General features: G+C 44.5%; 1 protein-coding gene across 2 annotated transcripts in view; it reads left to right on the forward strand.

The window, feature by feature from the left end:
• The window catches only part of ADAM17 (ADAM metallopeptidase domain 17), a 1,432,827-nt gene that overhangs the window by 943,786 nt on the left and 474,117 nt on the right, over window positions 1–14,924 (forward strand). For both annotated transcript variants that reach the window (XM_069605995.1, XM_069605996.1), the window contains exon 13: window positions 7,578–7,681. In XM_069605995.1, the coding sequence (XP_069462096.1) occupies window positions 7,578–7,681 (104 nt within the window). The remainder of the gene's footprint in view (window positions 1–7,577; window positions 7,682–14,924) is intronic.

Genomic DNA, 14,924 nt, shown 5'->3' on the forward strand with positions numbered 1-14,924 from the left:
CAAGATGATATTCAAAGAAGCAATTCAAGGAAAATCTATTCATTATTGATTTTCAACCTTGAGCAAGTGTTATTTATTCATATGATTGAAGCTTTAATTAATAACTAATTTTATGAGTGAATGGTTTTCTAAAAACTATTCTACATGAAAGAATTTATTTAGCCTTGAAAAAGTCTTATTTAGAAAAACACAAGCATGTGCACGGGTGTAGGCAGTTATATCAGAGATGAGCCTTTTTAAATTAATAAAAATGTAACCTTCTTTATTATGAGAATAAGCCTTCCTTTTTGCATAAACAACATTAATAGTAAAGCAAAGCCCTTCTTGAAGGAGATCTGGAGCTGGAGGCTGAGGTCCTCCTGTCGAGGGAGGGATGGGAGTTCACCTAATGGCTCGAATAGTTGATACACTAACGTACTGAAGTGGAATGGATGTGCGTAACCTCGCCCATGTACGTTTATCAAGGGACAACATAAGCAGACTAGAACATTAATTTATCATTTGTGGTATTTAAAAGTTGTTCGCTAGTGAGCATTTAAGATTGGAAACATGGGCCAACAGCGCTGCTTAAACTATAGCAGGGGAGGGGGAGTATAGGGTGGGGGCATTGAAATACAGTTGGTCAGTTTACAGTTCTTGGGATTTGTGATACCGATGTTTGTGATATGGTGGGGTATGATAGGATGATGCAATTTTCAGCAGCACTGAGGGGGTCAACACGTGACAAATTCACTACCATACTAATGTAGGCAGCAACACTTAAATATATGTTCTGTAATGTAAACTGCTTATGCGACAGGATAAAGAGGGGTACAGTGTCACATTTCCTTTAGGGACAAAGCCTGACATAGTACTGATCCATAAGACTAAGTTGGCTGGGTCTGATCAGCTTTGTGGGGAGCAGTTTCGAATTGATCATGGAATGGCTTTTATGCATGAATAAGTAGTGTGTATAGTCTTTTTTTTCCTGGGTTGGAGAACCTCCAGGAGTATATTCACACGTGAAACTCTTGCTAACAACAGTGTGTTCTTATAGTCTGTTGAGGGGTTGGGGAGGTTATCTGTATAAGGATCTGAGACCATGTTGGTCTCCCCCGACTTCCAGGTCACCTTTCATGAAAGCCTTTAATTTGGGTTTTATGTCCAGTAGCAGGCCTTAGAAATTCTTAAAAACCAGATTGAACTTCGACTACGAAAAACAAAATGCAATACTCCGCAGTGACCACTGGATGTCGGACCTATGCACAGCATGTGAATCTAAGCAGATACAACCATCAGAAATGCTTTTACGGTAAGTAATGCATTCTCTTACACTCCCGACCTAAGAAGAATGCACTCGACCCATGGTTATGGGTGCCAAAAAATGGACACTGCTTCCTGTAAAATGGTGCACGTCACCATTAGCACACTTCATATTTGGCACAAGGCTGTCACCCAGAGACTAGCCAGGCACAGTGAAATAATTGATTCATTGTTGAAGGGGTGCAAGGATTGCCCTAAATAAATACCCAGCCTTATTCTATGAGGATGATGCAGTTTTGGTGGCAACTACCCATCAAGGTCTGGAGAAATCCATGGCGATCTTTTTAGCTAAATGGAAAGAGCTAGACCTAGAACTGAATATTCATAAGTCTGGTGTTCAAGCCTGGTTTTTCAAAACATACACCATTGGTGCTTAAGGTGGAAGGAGCACAGCTCGCCCAAGTAAAATCTTTTGATTATCTTGGTGTGAGATTTCAAGAGCTGGGAGAGTGGGTCGAGCAGGTGGGTCGCGCAGTCACTACAATGGTGAAACTCAGTGCCTCAATCAAGTCATTTCATGTTAAACATGGGGGGGTGCCATTTCCCCTGCCCTGAATTTATACAAAACCAGGCCCTATCCGCAGCTCTGTATGGGGCGAAACTATGGAGACATGCCAACGTAGACACCCTCATAAAAAGCGAACTTGCGTTTCTAAAAAAGTTGGCCTCACTCCCAAATAGCGCTCCTTCCTCCTTAGTACTTTCCGAACTTAATGTTACTCCTGTGGCTGCTCAGTTTAAGCTTATCCAAGTTCTTTTATGGTTAAGGATTTGGAACCAGGAAGGGCTGGAAAAACGGAGAGGCGCATTGAACCACCTCATGGCATTAGATGTGGGAAATCCATACCCTGGCTTTGCCACATAAAGAAATCACTTTATGAAGCGGGGGTGGTAACCTGTGGGGTTACACAGAATGCCAGCTGTTGGTACTAAGAAAAGAATTGAAGATGCACTAGTCAAAGGCGCCCGGGATCAACTGCTGTGCGATGCTACGAAACTTAAACTGGGCCCCGCATACCTCCCCGTTAGCTATCCTGGTCCTAAATCCTATCTGGACTATATATCCCAATAATACAAAAGGTCCTTATACCTACGAGTAAGACTGGGCATCCTCCCAGTGGCCGCCTTCACGCAATCATGGAACCCAGCAAATGTTGACCAATACCCATTGTGTGGGATGGCACCCGAGACCACACCACACTACACATGCTGCTATGTTCTAAATCAAAATCCTTACGGCTCATGTTTCTGGGACCCTCATTGAGGGCGGCTGGGATCAGGGATACCGAAGCAGCAATGACTTTTTTGTGCAAGAGTGTTGACCCTTTCATGGTGTATGGGTCCATCCGGTACATCCACAAGGCTTGGCTGTTAAGGAAAACATTTTTTAACCCAAGCCCTAAGTAAGCCTCTCGCCCATTTTTTCCTGCCCCTCTGCCTGTGAGACGAGATCCCTTTGTCTGTGAGCCCCCGGGCCTGTGCGTAGGGATCCCTTTTTGTTCCACCAAATAAAAGCCAAGGAAGTTACCACTGAACTAACCCTGATGGATTTGGTCACTGTTTTAAGAGGTTGCAAGCAGGGCTCCCCGCTCAGATCCTAAATGTAAACTGTTTTATGAAGTATTTACTGCGGTAAATTGTTTGTACCCTGTGTTTCATGGTTTTATTTTGTCTGTAGCTGATGTTTTAATTGAAGGCTCAATGCCGAATAAAAGTTTGTTGACTGATTGAAACTTTTATTGCCCATTTACTGCAAACAGTTTGTTTACAGTAAATGTCAAATATGTTTCAAACATCCCCATACTTGCCAGCAAGTTTGAGTACTATGCCAGTGGACGAGTAGGGAATTGGTGTAACTTTTAATTTAGGAGGGTAGAGGGAGCGTAATGTGATAAGATGCCCAAATAATTCCCCCTTGTTTCAACATATATCTCACTTTGGGGACGCTCATTACCCCCTTGGTAATTAACAGGGTATTTCTAGTCACTAAAATGACAACACCTCCTTTTTTCTACCCACTGGTGTCAAAGAATTCTTGCAGGAAATTCTTATGATGTAGACGGAGCTCATCTCCATTGTGAGAAACCTGATGGTGTTCTCCCACCTAATCCCTCGGGATCTTCCATTCAGGTGGCCAGGGAATGGCCTTTGCTTTTGGATCCCGAACCTTGGGGTGGGCAAGCGAGGGAGGAGCACCCGAGTGGAGGGTAATGATGGATTGGGAGGAGAAAACCCAAGGGCGAGACATGGTATTCCCCATAATACCACAACCCACTCTCCCTCAGCTTTCATGGGGCATTTTCAATGTCACCCCATCTCCCCCTCCCCATTTCCAAGAAATACTGAGATGAGGAAGATGCAACTAAGATCAGTGAAGATTACCCACAGAAACAACATGGGGAAAGTAAGGGAAACCTACTATAAAAATAACTTGAGTTGTCCCACTAATAGTCAGGCAGCATCAGGCATTCAATAATAACCGCTCACACCTGAATGTACTTGAATGTTTGTTCAACTGTAAAAGGTGTGGTTTTTCACAGAGGAGAGAGTGCGAGCTGTGGATGTTGCCAGGACCAGAGGCTGAGGAGCAGAGAGCAGCAGGATCCAAAGTTATGAGGAGAACGGTGTGCTGGGACCCTGGCCAGGTGGTGAGAAGGGGCTGCAGTGTGGCTAGGGAGTTGTGCCGCCAAGGAGCCGGTGCGAGGCACCCTGCATCCTGCTGTGGGCGGTCGGAAAAGTGCTTGTTTCCTTGGGACATGTGCCTGTCCAAAGGTATCTGAGGGGCCGTTGGAGAGACCCTGACCTCAGCCCTGTGTATCCAGAGGGACCGCTCGTCAACGCGGAGCTGCCCGGTGAGTTTTATGTTCGTGAGAGAGAAACTCGGGAGCGTGCGATTGACTGGAGCGGGAGAAATACACTGTTGATAAAGCAGCACAGAGCGAAAAAGCGAATGAAAGCTTGATAAGCTGCATAAAGCGAAAAAGGGTGAAGGCAGGAGTGGACTGGGAACCAAAAGAGGCCCTGGAAATAATTTTCAAAGTGGCCCCAAATTACTGATTTTCAGCAGGTCCAACCCTTTTCCTATGTGAAAATGTGGAAATATCAGACAAAAGAGGCTCAGGGTGCAGAGGCCTACTGGGAAATCTCCAGCGTTCTCTGTAGGCCAGTCCAGCCCTGGGTGAAAAAGGCGAGAGCAAGCTTGCGTAGCGGAAAAGTGAAAGGAAATATGGAAAAGCCAGAAAGCGCAAGAATATAGATAATGAAAGCAACAGAAGGAAAAGGCGCTAGCGGCGCAGATGAAAAGTAAAGACATTAAAAAAGTGTACACAAGAAAGCAAGGAAAGTGCAAGATATTAAGAAGGTGCAAGTGTGCACGCAAAAGCAAGAAAGGTGCAAGTGTGCACGAGAGCGCAAGGAAGTTGCAAGTATGCACTAGAAGGAAACCAAGGAAGCAAAGGAGAACAAGAAGGGGTACAGGAAGCACATAGAAGGAGAAAGGTTGAAAACAAAGAGCAAGGAATAAAGAGAAGGGGCTACAGATCAGAGTGGTCACACCTAGGAGGAGCAAAGAACCTGGCGGTTTCAAATGTCTCTGATTGTATCCCACGAGTGAAATGTGTATGAAAGAACTTTATAAAAAAGGAAAGGTACATCCTGATAAGCTGAACTAGTGTTTGAATCCAAGAGGGGCCTAAGCTTGGGGAAGGGGAACCCTGAGAGGCCTGACAAAGTTGAATACATATTGGGTTTTGATGCTAAAGTAGTTAAAGCTTGGGGAAGGGAACCCCGAGAAGCTTGGAAAGGAACTGTTTTTTTTTCCTTTTGGTTGTGTTTTGAAGTTGAAAGAGCTAAAGCTTGAGGAAGGGAATCCCAAGGAACTTAAAACATTGAAAGTGTAAGACTGCTGCGAGATCTGTGGAGAAGGTCTTATGAACAGCCCTTCTTGATGGAACTCATTTTTGTGAAGCTGACCAATCCACACCTGGTGGGAAGACCACCTGAAGGCAATCTTGGTTTCCTATTTTTTGTTGAAATACTATATTTTTCTTTTAAGAGGCTTCCTAACACATTTTGTCAAAGAGTGAGGGCAAGCATAGGTTTAGACACAGAAAGATTTTTACTTTGGACTTTCAGAATTCGACGGCCCTTAGAAACATCAATTAAGGTAACCATCCCTTTAGTGTTAGGGCCAGATAGGCATTACACCAACCCAGGAACCTTAGTAAATTAAGGTTTTGAAACTAACATCTTTGAGTCTGTCTCTCTTGATACGATGCCTGTCTCACACCAGGTAAAAGTACTGTTTCTTGAAGAAACACAATTGTGGAATCTAGGTCTTGGGGCCTTTTTAATATGGACTTTTTTTAAAGCAGACAATTAAGTCCCTGGGCATTTAGCGTAGTGATTCTAAATGCTGAAGTTAGCTTAGTTCTGTTATGAATTAGTTTAAGATTGCTACCAAAAGTAAGGACTTTAAACGTTCATGCTCAAATGCACCTCAACATACTTGAAGCACAACTTTCAAACTAAACCCTAAAACAAAGAACTGTCCCATCGGATATTCCAGGGGTAACCCCCAAAGTTCAACGTGAGTAGAGATTTCATTTGACCACTTAAATCTGAGGGCTCTTCCGGAAGGGTCCAGGGAATAATCCTTTCGTCCCCCTGCCCCCCACCACCCGCAGCTCAATCCCACGTTGGGATTTAACTTTCTCAATTGACAATAGTAGCGGGTTTGGCACTCGCCACAAGTGGAGAGGTCTGTTTTTGCCATCCACCCCAACTACGGAATAACCACATGTACAGAATTGCAGACAGACAGCGTCCAAAAGTTGAGTGAACTCACTTTTATATCTGTTGACTTCGTTCACAGTGGGCCTCAAGAGCCCTCCCATCCCTCTCTTCCTATTTTGGTTCTGAGGTTCGGAAGGCTTCCTCATTGACTCATCTTTCTCCTTAGCCACATGGCCATCCTGGTCATCCAGGTGAAGGAGAGGGGTGCGGGGGGTAGCTTAGTTCATTTTCAAAAATGGCCATCTCTTTCCCTCACATGGAAAATGGGAACTTGTGATCCTTGTGGCCAAGGTAGGAGAAGGGAGACGTCATCTGGGCTCTTCAACGAAGTGAAAAAGAAACTAGGGTCAGGGAGTCATTTCCCCTGGGACTTGTGAACATTCTGAAAAGAAAAGAGAAGGGAGGCATTCTCTTGACCCCTGTGGAACTTTGTTTGTTTTTGCACCATTTGGAACTTTGTGTTATGAACTTGGAAAGGAACTACGAATAACCTGCTGAGAAGACAACTCCTATGCACTTTATTTTGAGTTGTTAGCATGATGGATAGAGTTAGGGTTTTTGACACAATGGTGGACTTATATTTTCTTTTACATCCTGACAAACCCATTTGAGATTTGTGTTGATGCAGGGAACCCCTCTTAGCGTTAGGGCTAATGAGGCCTTTCTCCAACCCTACTTTATTTTGAATAAGTCTGTAGCAACACAAATGACACCTGTGTGTTGATCCTTCACTACTACAACCTCACAGGTGTCGGCAATAGTGTCATCAAACCTGATTTCAAGTTCTTAATGTAGTTTGCGAGATGGGGCATGGCTCAAGAGACAAGGACCGGAAATGCGTATCACAAAGTAAAAAACAGATCCACCCGACCAAAAGACAAAAACCCATCCAGCCTGTATTTCTGACATACAGGTTGTTTAGATGCAGATGGATGGTGCAGAGTTAAGCTAGAAGTGAAGGCTAGCAGTGCTGGTGTCACCAACCAAATTATGAGACGAAAGGATAGATTGTTAGCCATCAGTACTAAGGTTTTTCCACAGTCTGACCAACATGTGACATAGTGCGTTTCAATGCCTTGTCTCTCATTGGAAATACGTGTTACTAATGTTGAGGAAATCACTGTGAACTGCCAGAGTAATGTTGATCTGTTTATATTGCCTATTGTTAATCAAAACCATGTTTTAAAAAAGATTTGCTGTATGATAATAATGCACCATTGGACAACAAAGCGTACTACAGTACATGTCCTGCCTGGCAGTTCACATCTCATATAAACTCATTGAGATATTGTTTTGAAGCAGGTATCCACAGTGCATGGAAGGAAGATGCATTTGATTTTTATGTTACATTAGAAAACGGATTCAACTCTAGTCCATCTGAAAGTTTATTAAAAGTAGACGATGACTGCAAAGAACATCTGTTAGTTTAACTTCATTGATTTATTTTCCCCCCAAATCATTCTTGTGCTTTTTGTTAACAGTGATCGAAACAGCCCCTGCTGCAAAGAATGTCAATTTGAAACTGCCCAGAAAAAGTGTCAGGAGGCAATTAATGCTACCTGCAAAGGAGAATCGTTTTGCACCGGTAAGTGCTGCTTCAATTTTGTCCCATTTAAAACTCTATGTGCATTCATAATACTCTTGAATTTTGTTTTTAACATACTCCTCTGATTGAAGAATAGGCATATAATGTAGCATTGCATTATGACCTGCAACCCTTGCGTTTTACGTTATGTCATTATTTTTCACTAGATCCAGATTATTTTTCTACTCTGGATTGTGCAATATTTGTTTAGAAAATTCTTCAATTCTGGGTTTCCCATTTTTGAATGTTTATTTCATTTTTGTCATTTCTTTTGAGTTGTTTTTCCAGTGAAATAATTGGCATTTATGCATTGTTCATTTTATATTGTATTTTTCTATTGTAAAGTTTTGTGATGGCTTTGGTTAGGTTGCACTATACAATATTTTGAAGTAAATTAAAAAATAAATGTGGCACTAAAAATGAAGAAAAGAACTTGATATAAACATACAATGTGCTGTTTAGTTTCAAGATCGCACACCAAGGACGCCTAAGAGGGTTAATCACTTACACGTATATTGAAATAGGAACATAAAAAGTACACTTTTAAACCATTCATAATTTATCCAAAAATGTAAGGCGTGCTAGACCATGCTATGCTTTTCATCTTTTGTAGGATATCATCCCATCGAGAGAATCCAGCATGCATAGGGAGGTGCCGGGAACTGAGGGGAGGGTAAAATTCCATTCATTTTTTAAGGTCCTTCACAAAACATGCACCCTTTTTTGTGCCACCCGCCGTTATCTGTACTTCTTGCAAACTTGAGATTTTTTGCCCCTGGGTATCTTCATTTTGAAGGGTGGATTGGCACCTGCTCTGCGCTGCCCATCACTTGATAACCGTAGGGCAGCCCATTACTTCAGTCCCTGAATAGGAAGTATTTAAAGTAGTACATTAATGTGTCCAAATTTCAACTTTTTTAGTGACTGTTTTGTGTTTATATCACTTCTAGGACTGTAATGAATGAAACAATACCTTTTTCTAGCTGTTTTTGCACACGCAGAGACATTGGTAGATGGGTAGCCGATGCCCCACATCCTAATTAGTGAGGTAGAACACCTCTCTGCGTTTCTCACAATCTGAAAAAAATGTTTTTTTTTTAAAAAAGCATATTTTTATTGATTTTGCATGTCTACAGATCAACAACCCCAACTTCCCTTCCCTCCTCCTCCCTCCCTGCACCTCCTCCCACCCCCTCTCCGGATGACGGATTTGGTCCATAGTTCCTTGTCGTTGCTAGAGTTAAAGGCTGACCAGGATTCAAATCTTGATCTTGTGTGGGCTCCATTGGATTATGTAATCGCTTTGACAGGATAGTTCCCCAATTTGCTTGAAAATCTTCCGGTATTCCTTGGATCTTAAATGTCCATCCATTCCAGTGAGACAAATTTCCATACTTTCTGGAGCCACTCTATTTGTGTAGGTGGGTCTTTCTGTTTCCAATGTTGGCCTATTGTCAGCATGCCGCTATGATCGGCGTCCTCACCCCTTTCTGTTGCTTTTTTGTGTGTTTTTTGCGTCGGGTCACACATGCCCGCCAGCCTTATCCTATCTTCTAATTCTTCGGCCACTTGTATCATGTTCCCCACTTGTTCTTTTACTTCCGTCCAATATTTTGTTATGACTGGGAAGTCCCACCATATATGTTTCCAGTCCACTAATTGTTGGCATCCGCGCCAGCATTTCTCACTAGCAGTGGGATACATTGTGTGGAGTCTTTCTGGAGTGAAGTGCCACCGGAGAAGGATTTTTTTGCCACATTTCTCTTAGTTGTATAGACCGAGTCAGCTTGGAAATTTTATTCCATACCTCTCTCCATTGGTCTTGTGATATTGGTTCACACAGCGTCTTTTTCCACCTATTCATGTATCTCCATTGGATTTCCTCTCCTTGTTCATTCAGGAGTTTATACAGGTTTGACATCAGTTTGTGGGATCCTGTGTCTGTTGTCATAAATGTTTCAAAAAGGGTTAGTTGTCTCGTAGCGGCTTCTTTGTTGGCGGGGGACGATAGCCAGTGTGCTAGTTGTATATGCTGATATTTTTCCGTTGGTTTTACTCCTACCTCTTGTATGCGTTCCTGGAGTGTCATAACCATCGGTCCCTTATACATGTCTCGTATTTTTGTACATCCCGCTCGGATCCAGCTGGTGTACGCTTTGCATTCCATTCCAGGTTGTAAGTCCAGATTTCCGAACATTGGGTTGAAGGATGACTGGTATATCGTCAGGTTCCCTCTTCTAGTAGCCCCATCCCATTCTTCTAATCCTGCCCCCATAATTCCGCTTTTTCTGGTGTTCGGGGTCTGTCTCTCTTGTCCCTCCACTGTAGGTTCGATAGGGGCGCCCCGGCGACCGCTTCATCTTGTCTCGCCCATATATGTTTATGGGGCTGTGCCACCCAATATTTTATAACCCGTAAATGTGCCGCTTCGTAGTATTTCCTAAAGTGGGGGACTGTTGGCCCTCCTTCATTCTTTTGCACCGTTAGTGTTGCCATTGCCACTCTTGGTGTTTTGTGTTGCCATATGAAGGTAGATATTTTGTTCAGTGATCTGAAGAATGTCTTCGGTAGTTTTATCGGGAGCATCTGAAAATAATAAAGAAGCTTCAGTAGGACAGTCAATTTGATGACTCTCATCCTACCCCACCATGAAATGTTGAGGGGGGTTCCATTTCATGAGGTCCGCTTTCAGCTTGGCTAACAGATTTGGGAAGTTGGCAGTGTACAGCTGCTTTACTGATGGTGTGAGTTTGATCGCTAAGTATGTGATGCTGTCCGTTGCCTTATTCATGTGGGTAGAGCAGGCTAAATCATCGATCCTGATCGGGTCCGCTGTCAGGTTTAGGATCTCTGATTTATGCCTGTTGATTTTCAGGCCAGAGATGGGCCTGAAGAGGTCCAGTTCCCCCAGAAGAGCCGGTAGAGATTGGTCCGGGTCATTCGGGACCAAGAGCATGTCATCCGCGAAGGCCATCGTTTTATGCTCTTCTCCACCCATTTGTATACCCTTTATCTGTTGTAGTTCTCTTGTTCTGATCAGTTATGGTTCCAGAAATAGTGCATACAGGAGGGGTGATAGTGGGCATCCTTGTTTTGTACCTCTGGTTACTGCAATTTGAGACGATAAGAGGCCATACGGTGAAATCCTCATTGTGGGTGTTTTGTAGTTGGCTTTAATCATCTGCATGTATGTTTGTCCGAAGCCCATGCGTTCCATTGTATAAAACAGTTGCGTCCATTTGACTCTGTCAAATGCTTTCTCTACGTCCAGTGAAACAGAATCGCTGGGGTGTGTGTGTGTGTATTCTGTTTTTTCAATGAGATGGCTCACCCTACGTATATTGCCTGCCGTCTGCCTCCTCAGGATAAATCCTGCTTGGTCTGGAGCCACAAACATTGATAAGAGCCTAGGGAGTCTATCTGCCAGTATCTTTGTGGAGAGCATGGCGTCCAGGTTGATTAGGGCGATTGGACGGTATCACCCCGGTAGTGTCGGGTCCTTTCCTGGCTTTTGGAATATCACAGCTTCGCCTCATTCATTGAGGGTGTTATGTTTCCCTGTGTTTTGAAGCTATTAAATAGCTTGGTCAGTCTTGGGGCCCGCGTGTCTTGGAATGTTTTATAGAAAGTCTCTGTGTAGCCACCTGGGCCTGGCACATTATTCTTCGGTAATTTCCTGATTGCCTGATTACTTCCTCTGGTTGTATGTCCCTCTCCAGCATTTCTTTGCTTGTTTCCGATATCTGGAGTAACGGTATGTTGTTAAGGAAGGTCTTCTGGCTGTCCGTCTTTGGATTTTCTGATTGGTATAGAGTCTGGTAGTCTGTCCTCATTATCCCCCCCATCTCCTCATTGGTTCTTTTTATGTTCCCTTGCGGATCTCTCAGCTTCATTATTGTTATCCTTCGGCCTTTGTCTCGAAGTTGTCGTGCCAGGAGTTTGTCAGCTTTGTTGGTCCTAATATAGTATATCTGTTTGGCTCTTATGAGGGCTAACTCTGCCTTCCTGGTCTGAAGCAACCCCAGGTGGCCTTGTATATGTTTCATAGCCAGTTTCGCCTTCCTGCTGGGGTTGTTTAGAAGTTCTCTTTGCACTTCTGCAAGTTTTCCCTCAAGTTCTTCTTCCCATTTTGTGCATTGACAGTCTCTTCGGGTCTTCAGAGATATCAGCTCTCCTCGTAAAACAGCCTTAAATGTGTCCCATAGTAACCCCCTGGGGGTTGTACCTGTGTCGTTCTCGGTGAAGTAAAGGGCTATCTTTTCCTTTATTGTATCTACTATCGTGACGTCTTGCAGTATGTGCGCTGGAAACCTCCAGGTCCAAACCCCTCCTTTAGGTCTCTGAATGTTGAGGGTGGTTTTTATTGGGGCATGGTCTGAGAGGGAGATCGGGCCTATTTCAATTTCCACCACCTTTCCTAATAGTCCGGTCGAAGCCCACATGTAGTCTATTCTGGATTGTGTGTTGTAAATGTGGGAGTAGTGCGTCAAGCCTTGAGCATCTCCTTTCTTTGCTTGCCAGAGGTCGTCGAGGGTCAGTGTTTCAAAAGCCTTCTTCAGTGCTTTCGTGGGGGTGCTTGCCTCTGCTCGTGTCTTGGAGCTTCTGTCCAGTTTGGGGTTACATGCTATATTGAGGCCCCCCCACATGATGATATCCCCCGTCGCAAACTCTTCTAATGCTGCAAGTTTTCCTTTAAGAATGTGTATATAGATGCCAGGGTGATGTGCCTGCCTTCCAATGTTATGTTCAAGAAGAGTTATCTACCTTCCTTGTCCGCCTGGTGGCTCTGCAATTGTGCTTTAAGTCTGTCCTGTATAGCAATGAAGACTCCTGCCCTCTTCCCCTCCGCATTGGCTTTGGTATAGGTGCCAGGCTCCCCTTATCCTCATCTGTGATTTTTCGCTCTTTTTTTGTGTGTGTTTCTTGATACATGATGACATCTGCCTTCATTTTGAATGCTTTCCATTCCAGTTTTTTCTTTTTTGTCGGGGTATTCATTCCCCTGACATTATGTGTCGGGATCCTTATCTGATTCGTGGTTCCCTTATCCATGGTCCATTATTTCCCGTGCCCTTTTCTCATGTTGCTCCCGTGGATTTTCATGATTTACTATCTTGTGGTCCCTCCGCCATCCGTTCCCTCCCACCTCCCCCTCCTTTCCCCAACTTCCCCCTCCCCCTGAGGGGGGGGGCTAGGTTCCTACATGCGTCCGGACGTAGTGTCCTGCGCTCCTGGTCCCCTATCCTCCTCAGGTTCCGATTGTGGGGGATCCTAAACCCCACTGTATATTCCAAACACGCCCTTCCTCCTTTGCCCATGGGGCCTGTGTTTTGTTATTCCGGGCGAGTCCTTGCCCTTTGGTGTGTACTATCGCTCTTCTTGTTGTGTGATCATTCTTTCTTTGTCTCTCTCTAGCTCTACGATCCGGTAAGTTTTAGCTGTTCTTCCCTCCTCCATTTTTCTTCGATACTGTTTTCCATCCCTCCAGCCTGTTGGGGCCTCTCGTTCTCCTTTGTTGTTGGACGTGGCGGTCTTCATCTCCTTGTTGCAACCCCAGGATATGCTCCCCTTCTTCACATGTTGTTATCCTGTGTTGAGTCCCTTCCCAGGTAAACAGGAGACTGAATGGGAAGGTCCATTTTTATTTCACTTGGCTGGCCGTTAAGTGTTGGACCACAGGGCCCATTTTCTGTCTCGTCTGCAAGGTGTACTGGGATAAGTCTTGATATAATTGGACTTCTTGGCCATTTACTCGTATCGGGGTTGCATATCTCGCCTTGTGTAGTATTTGTTCTTTTTCAGTGTAGGAGGATATGGCCGCTAGAACATCCCTTGGTCTGTTCCCCGATTCTGCCGATCTCCTGCAGCCTACCCTGTGTAGTCTATCTATTTTTATTTGTGGTTCTGTGTCCCCCGCTAGGATTTCTGTACAAAGTTGAGTAATTGTCCCCTGTAGGTCTTTGTCCTGTATTTACTTGGGTAGGTTCTTAATTGTGATGTTTGATCACCTCAATCTATTTTCTAAGTCCTCACAATGGAGCTTTAGGTTGTTGGATGTGCGTGCCAATTGTTATAGCATATCGTCTGACTTCTGCGTGTCTTTTTCTACCTGTTGAACTACTCTTTCAAGCATGTCCGTTCTCTCTTCTAGTTTTGCAATATCCACCTTGACCTCTTGGTGAAACTGCTTCATGTCGTCTCTCAGTGTTTGAAATTGTTCTTGAATAGAGAGTAGGAATTGATTTTTGTAGCTCCTTAAAGCAGTTCTGCATTTCAGCTTTGGTCATCACCTTGTCCCCCATGGTTTGTTGCGTGGTGGCGTGCGGTTCTGTTACTGTTTCCACTTTCTTTATCGGGATTGTTTCTTCCGCACTCCAGAGCTGTCTTGGATTTCGGTTTTGTTTTCTTTGGGGAGGGGCCTGCGCTGGGGTTTTAGCTCTTGACTTGGACATCCATGCTCGTGGTGTAGACTTTTTGCTGTCCTAGTCTTGTGCGGTTCCTGTTTATATTCCCATTCTTGGCGTGCATGGGTCCATTAATTTTCCCCTGTTCTGCCACTCCTTTTTGAGGGTTGGTCCCCCTTGGCTGCCATGTTCTTGTCTCTTTTTGGCCGTGGTTGTTTTCACGTGGAGTGGGTCGCGATTCGATCCTTCGTAGTGGTGGTGGGTGGCTGCTCTTCTGCATCTTGTTCTCTTGTGCCCTCCCCGTAGTTCTTTAGGCGGGACTGACTTGTTTTGGCTCTGGTTTGTCGCCCTTCCCTTTGTTGCTCTCTTAAATGTTGCTCTCGTCTTGCTCCTTCGTGTGCCTCGGCCCCTATTGTCAGTATTGCTTTACTGTTATCTTCCTCGTGTGGCCGGTGTGTAGTTCCCCTTACGTGTCGTGCTGCCCCTGCGTTGATCAGCCCTTCTTGACCTGGGGTTCTGTGTGCATTCGGGATCTTGGCGTTCAGCATTTCACTGAGCCCTTATTTGTGCGCCTTGCTAGATGGGATGTGGCCCCCAGCAGTGTTGGGTAGGGATCCGTAGATGGCCTCTGCGTTGTGGCCGCCCGTGCACGACCTTCTCTTCCTTATGGGCAGTCACGTGTTGTCCGCTGCTTATTAACACCGTGGTTACTCTGGGTGTTCCTACTACTTTGGTTTCTTTAAATGTGCAGCCTTCGGCACAACAGGTCAAACACTAATGTTTTTGTCCTGATGGGAAGTGTTCGCGGGGCTTCCACAGCGGGCTGCGTTGTACTCACT

Source organism: Ambystoma mexicanum, chromosome 4p (assembly GCF_040938575.1).
Source record: "Ambystoma mexicanum isolate Mex_15411 chromosome 4p, UKY_AmexF1_1, whole genome shotgun sequence".
NCBI lineage: Eukaryota > Metazoa > Chordata > Amphibia > Caudata > Ambystomatidae > Ambystoma > Ambystoma mexicanum.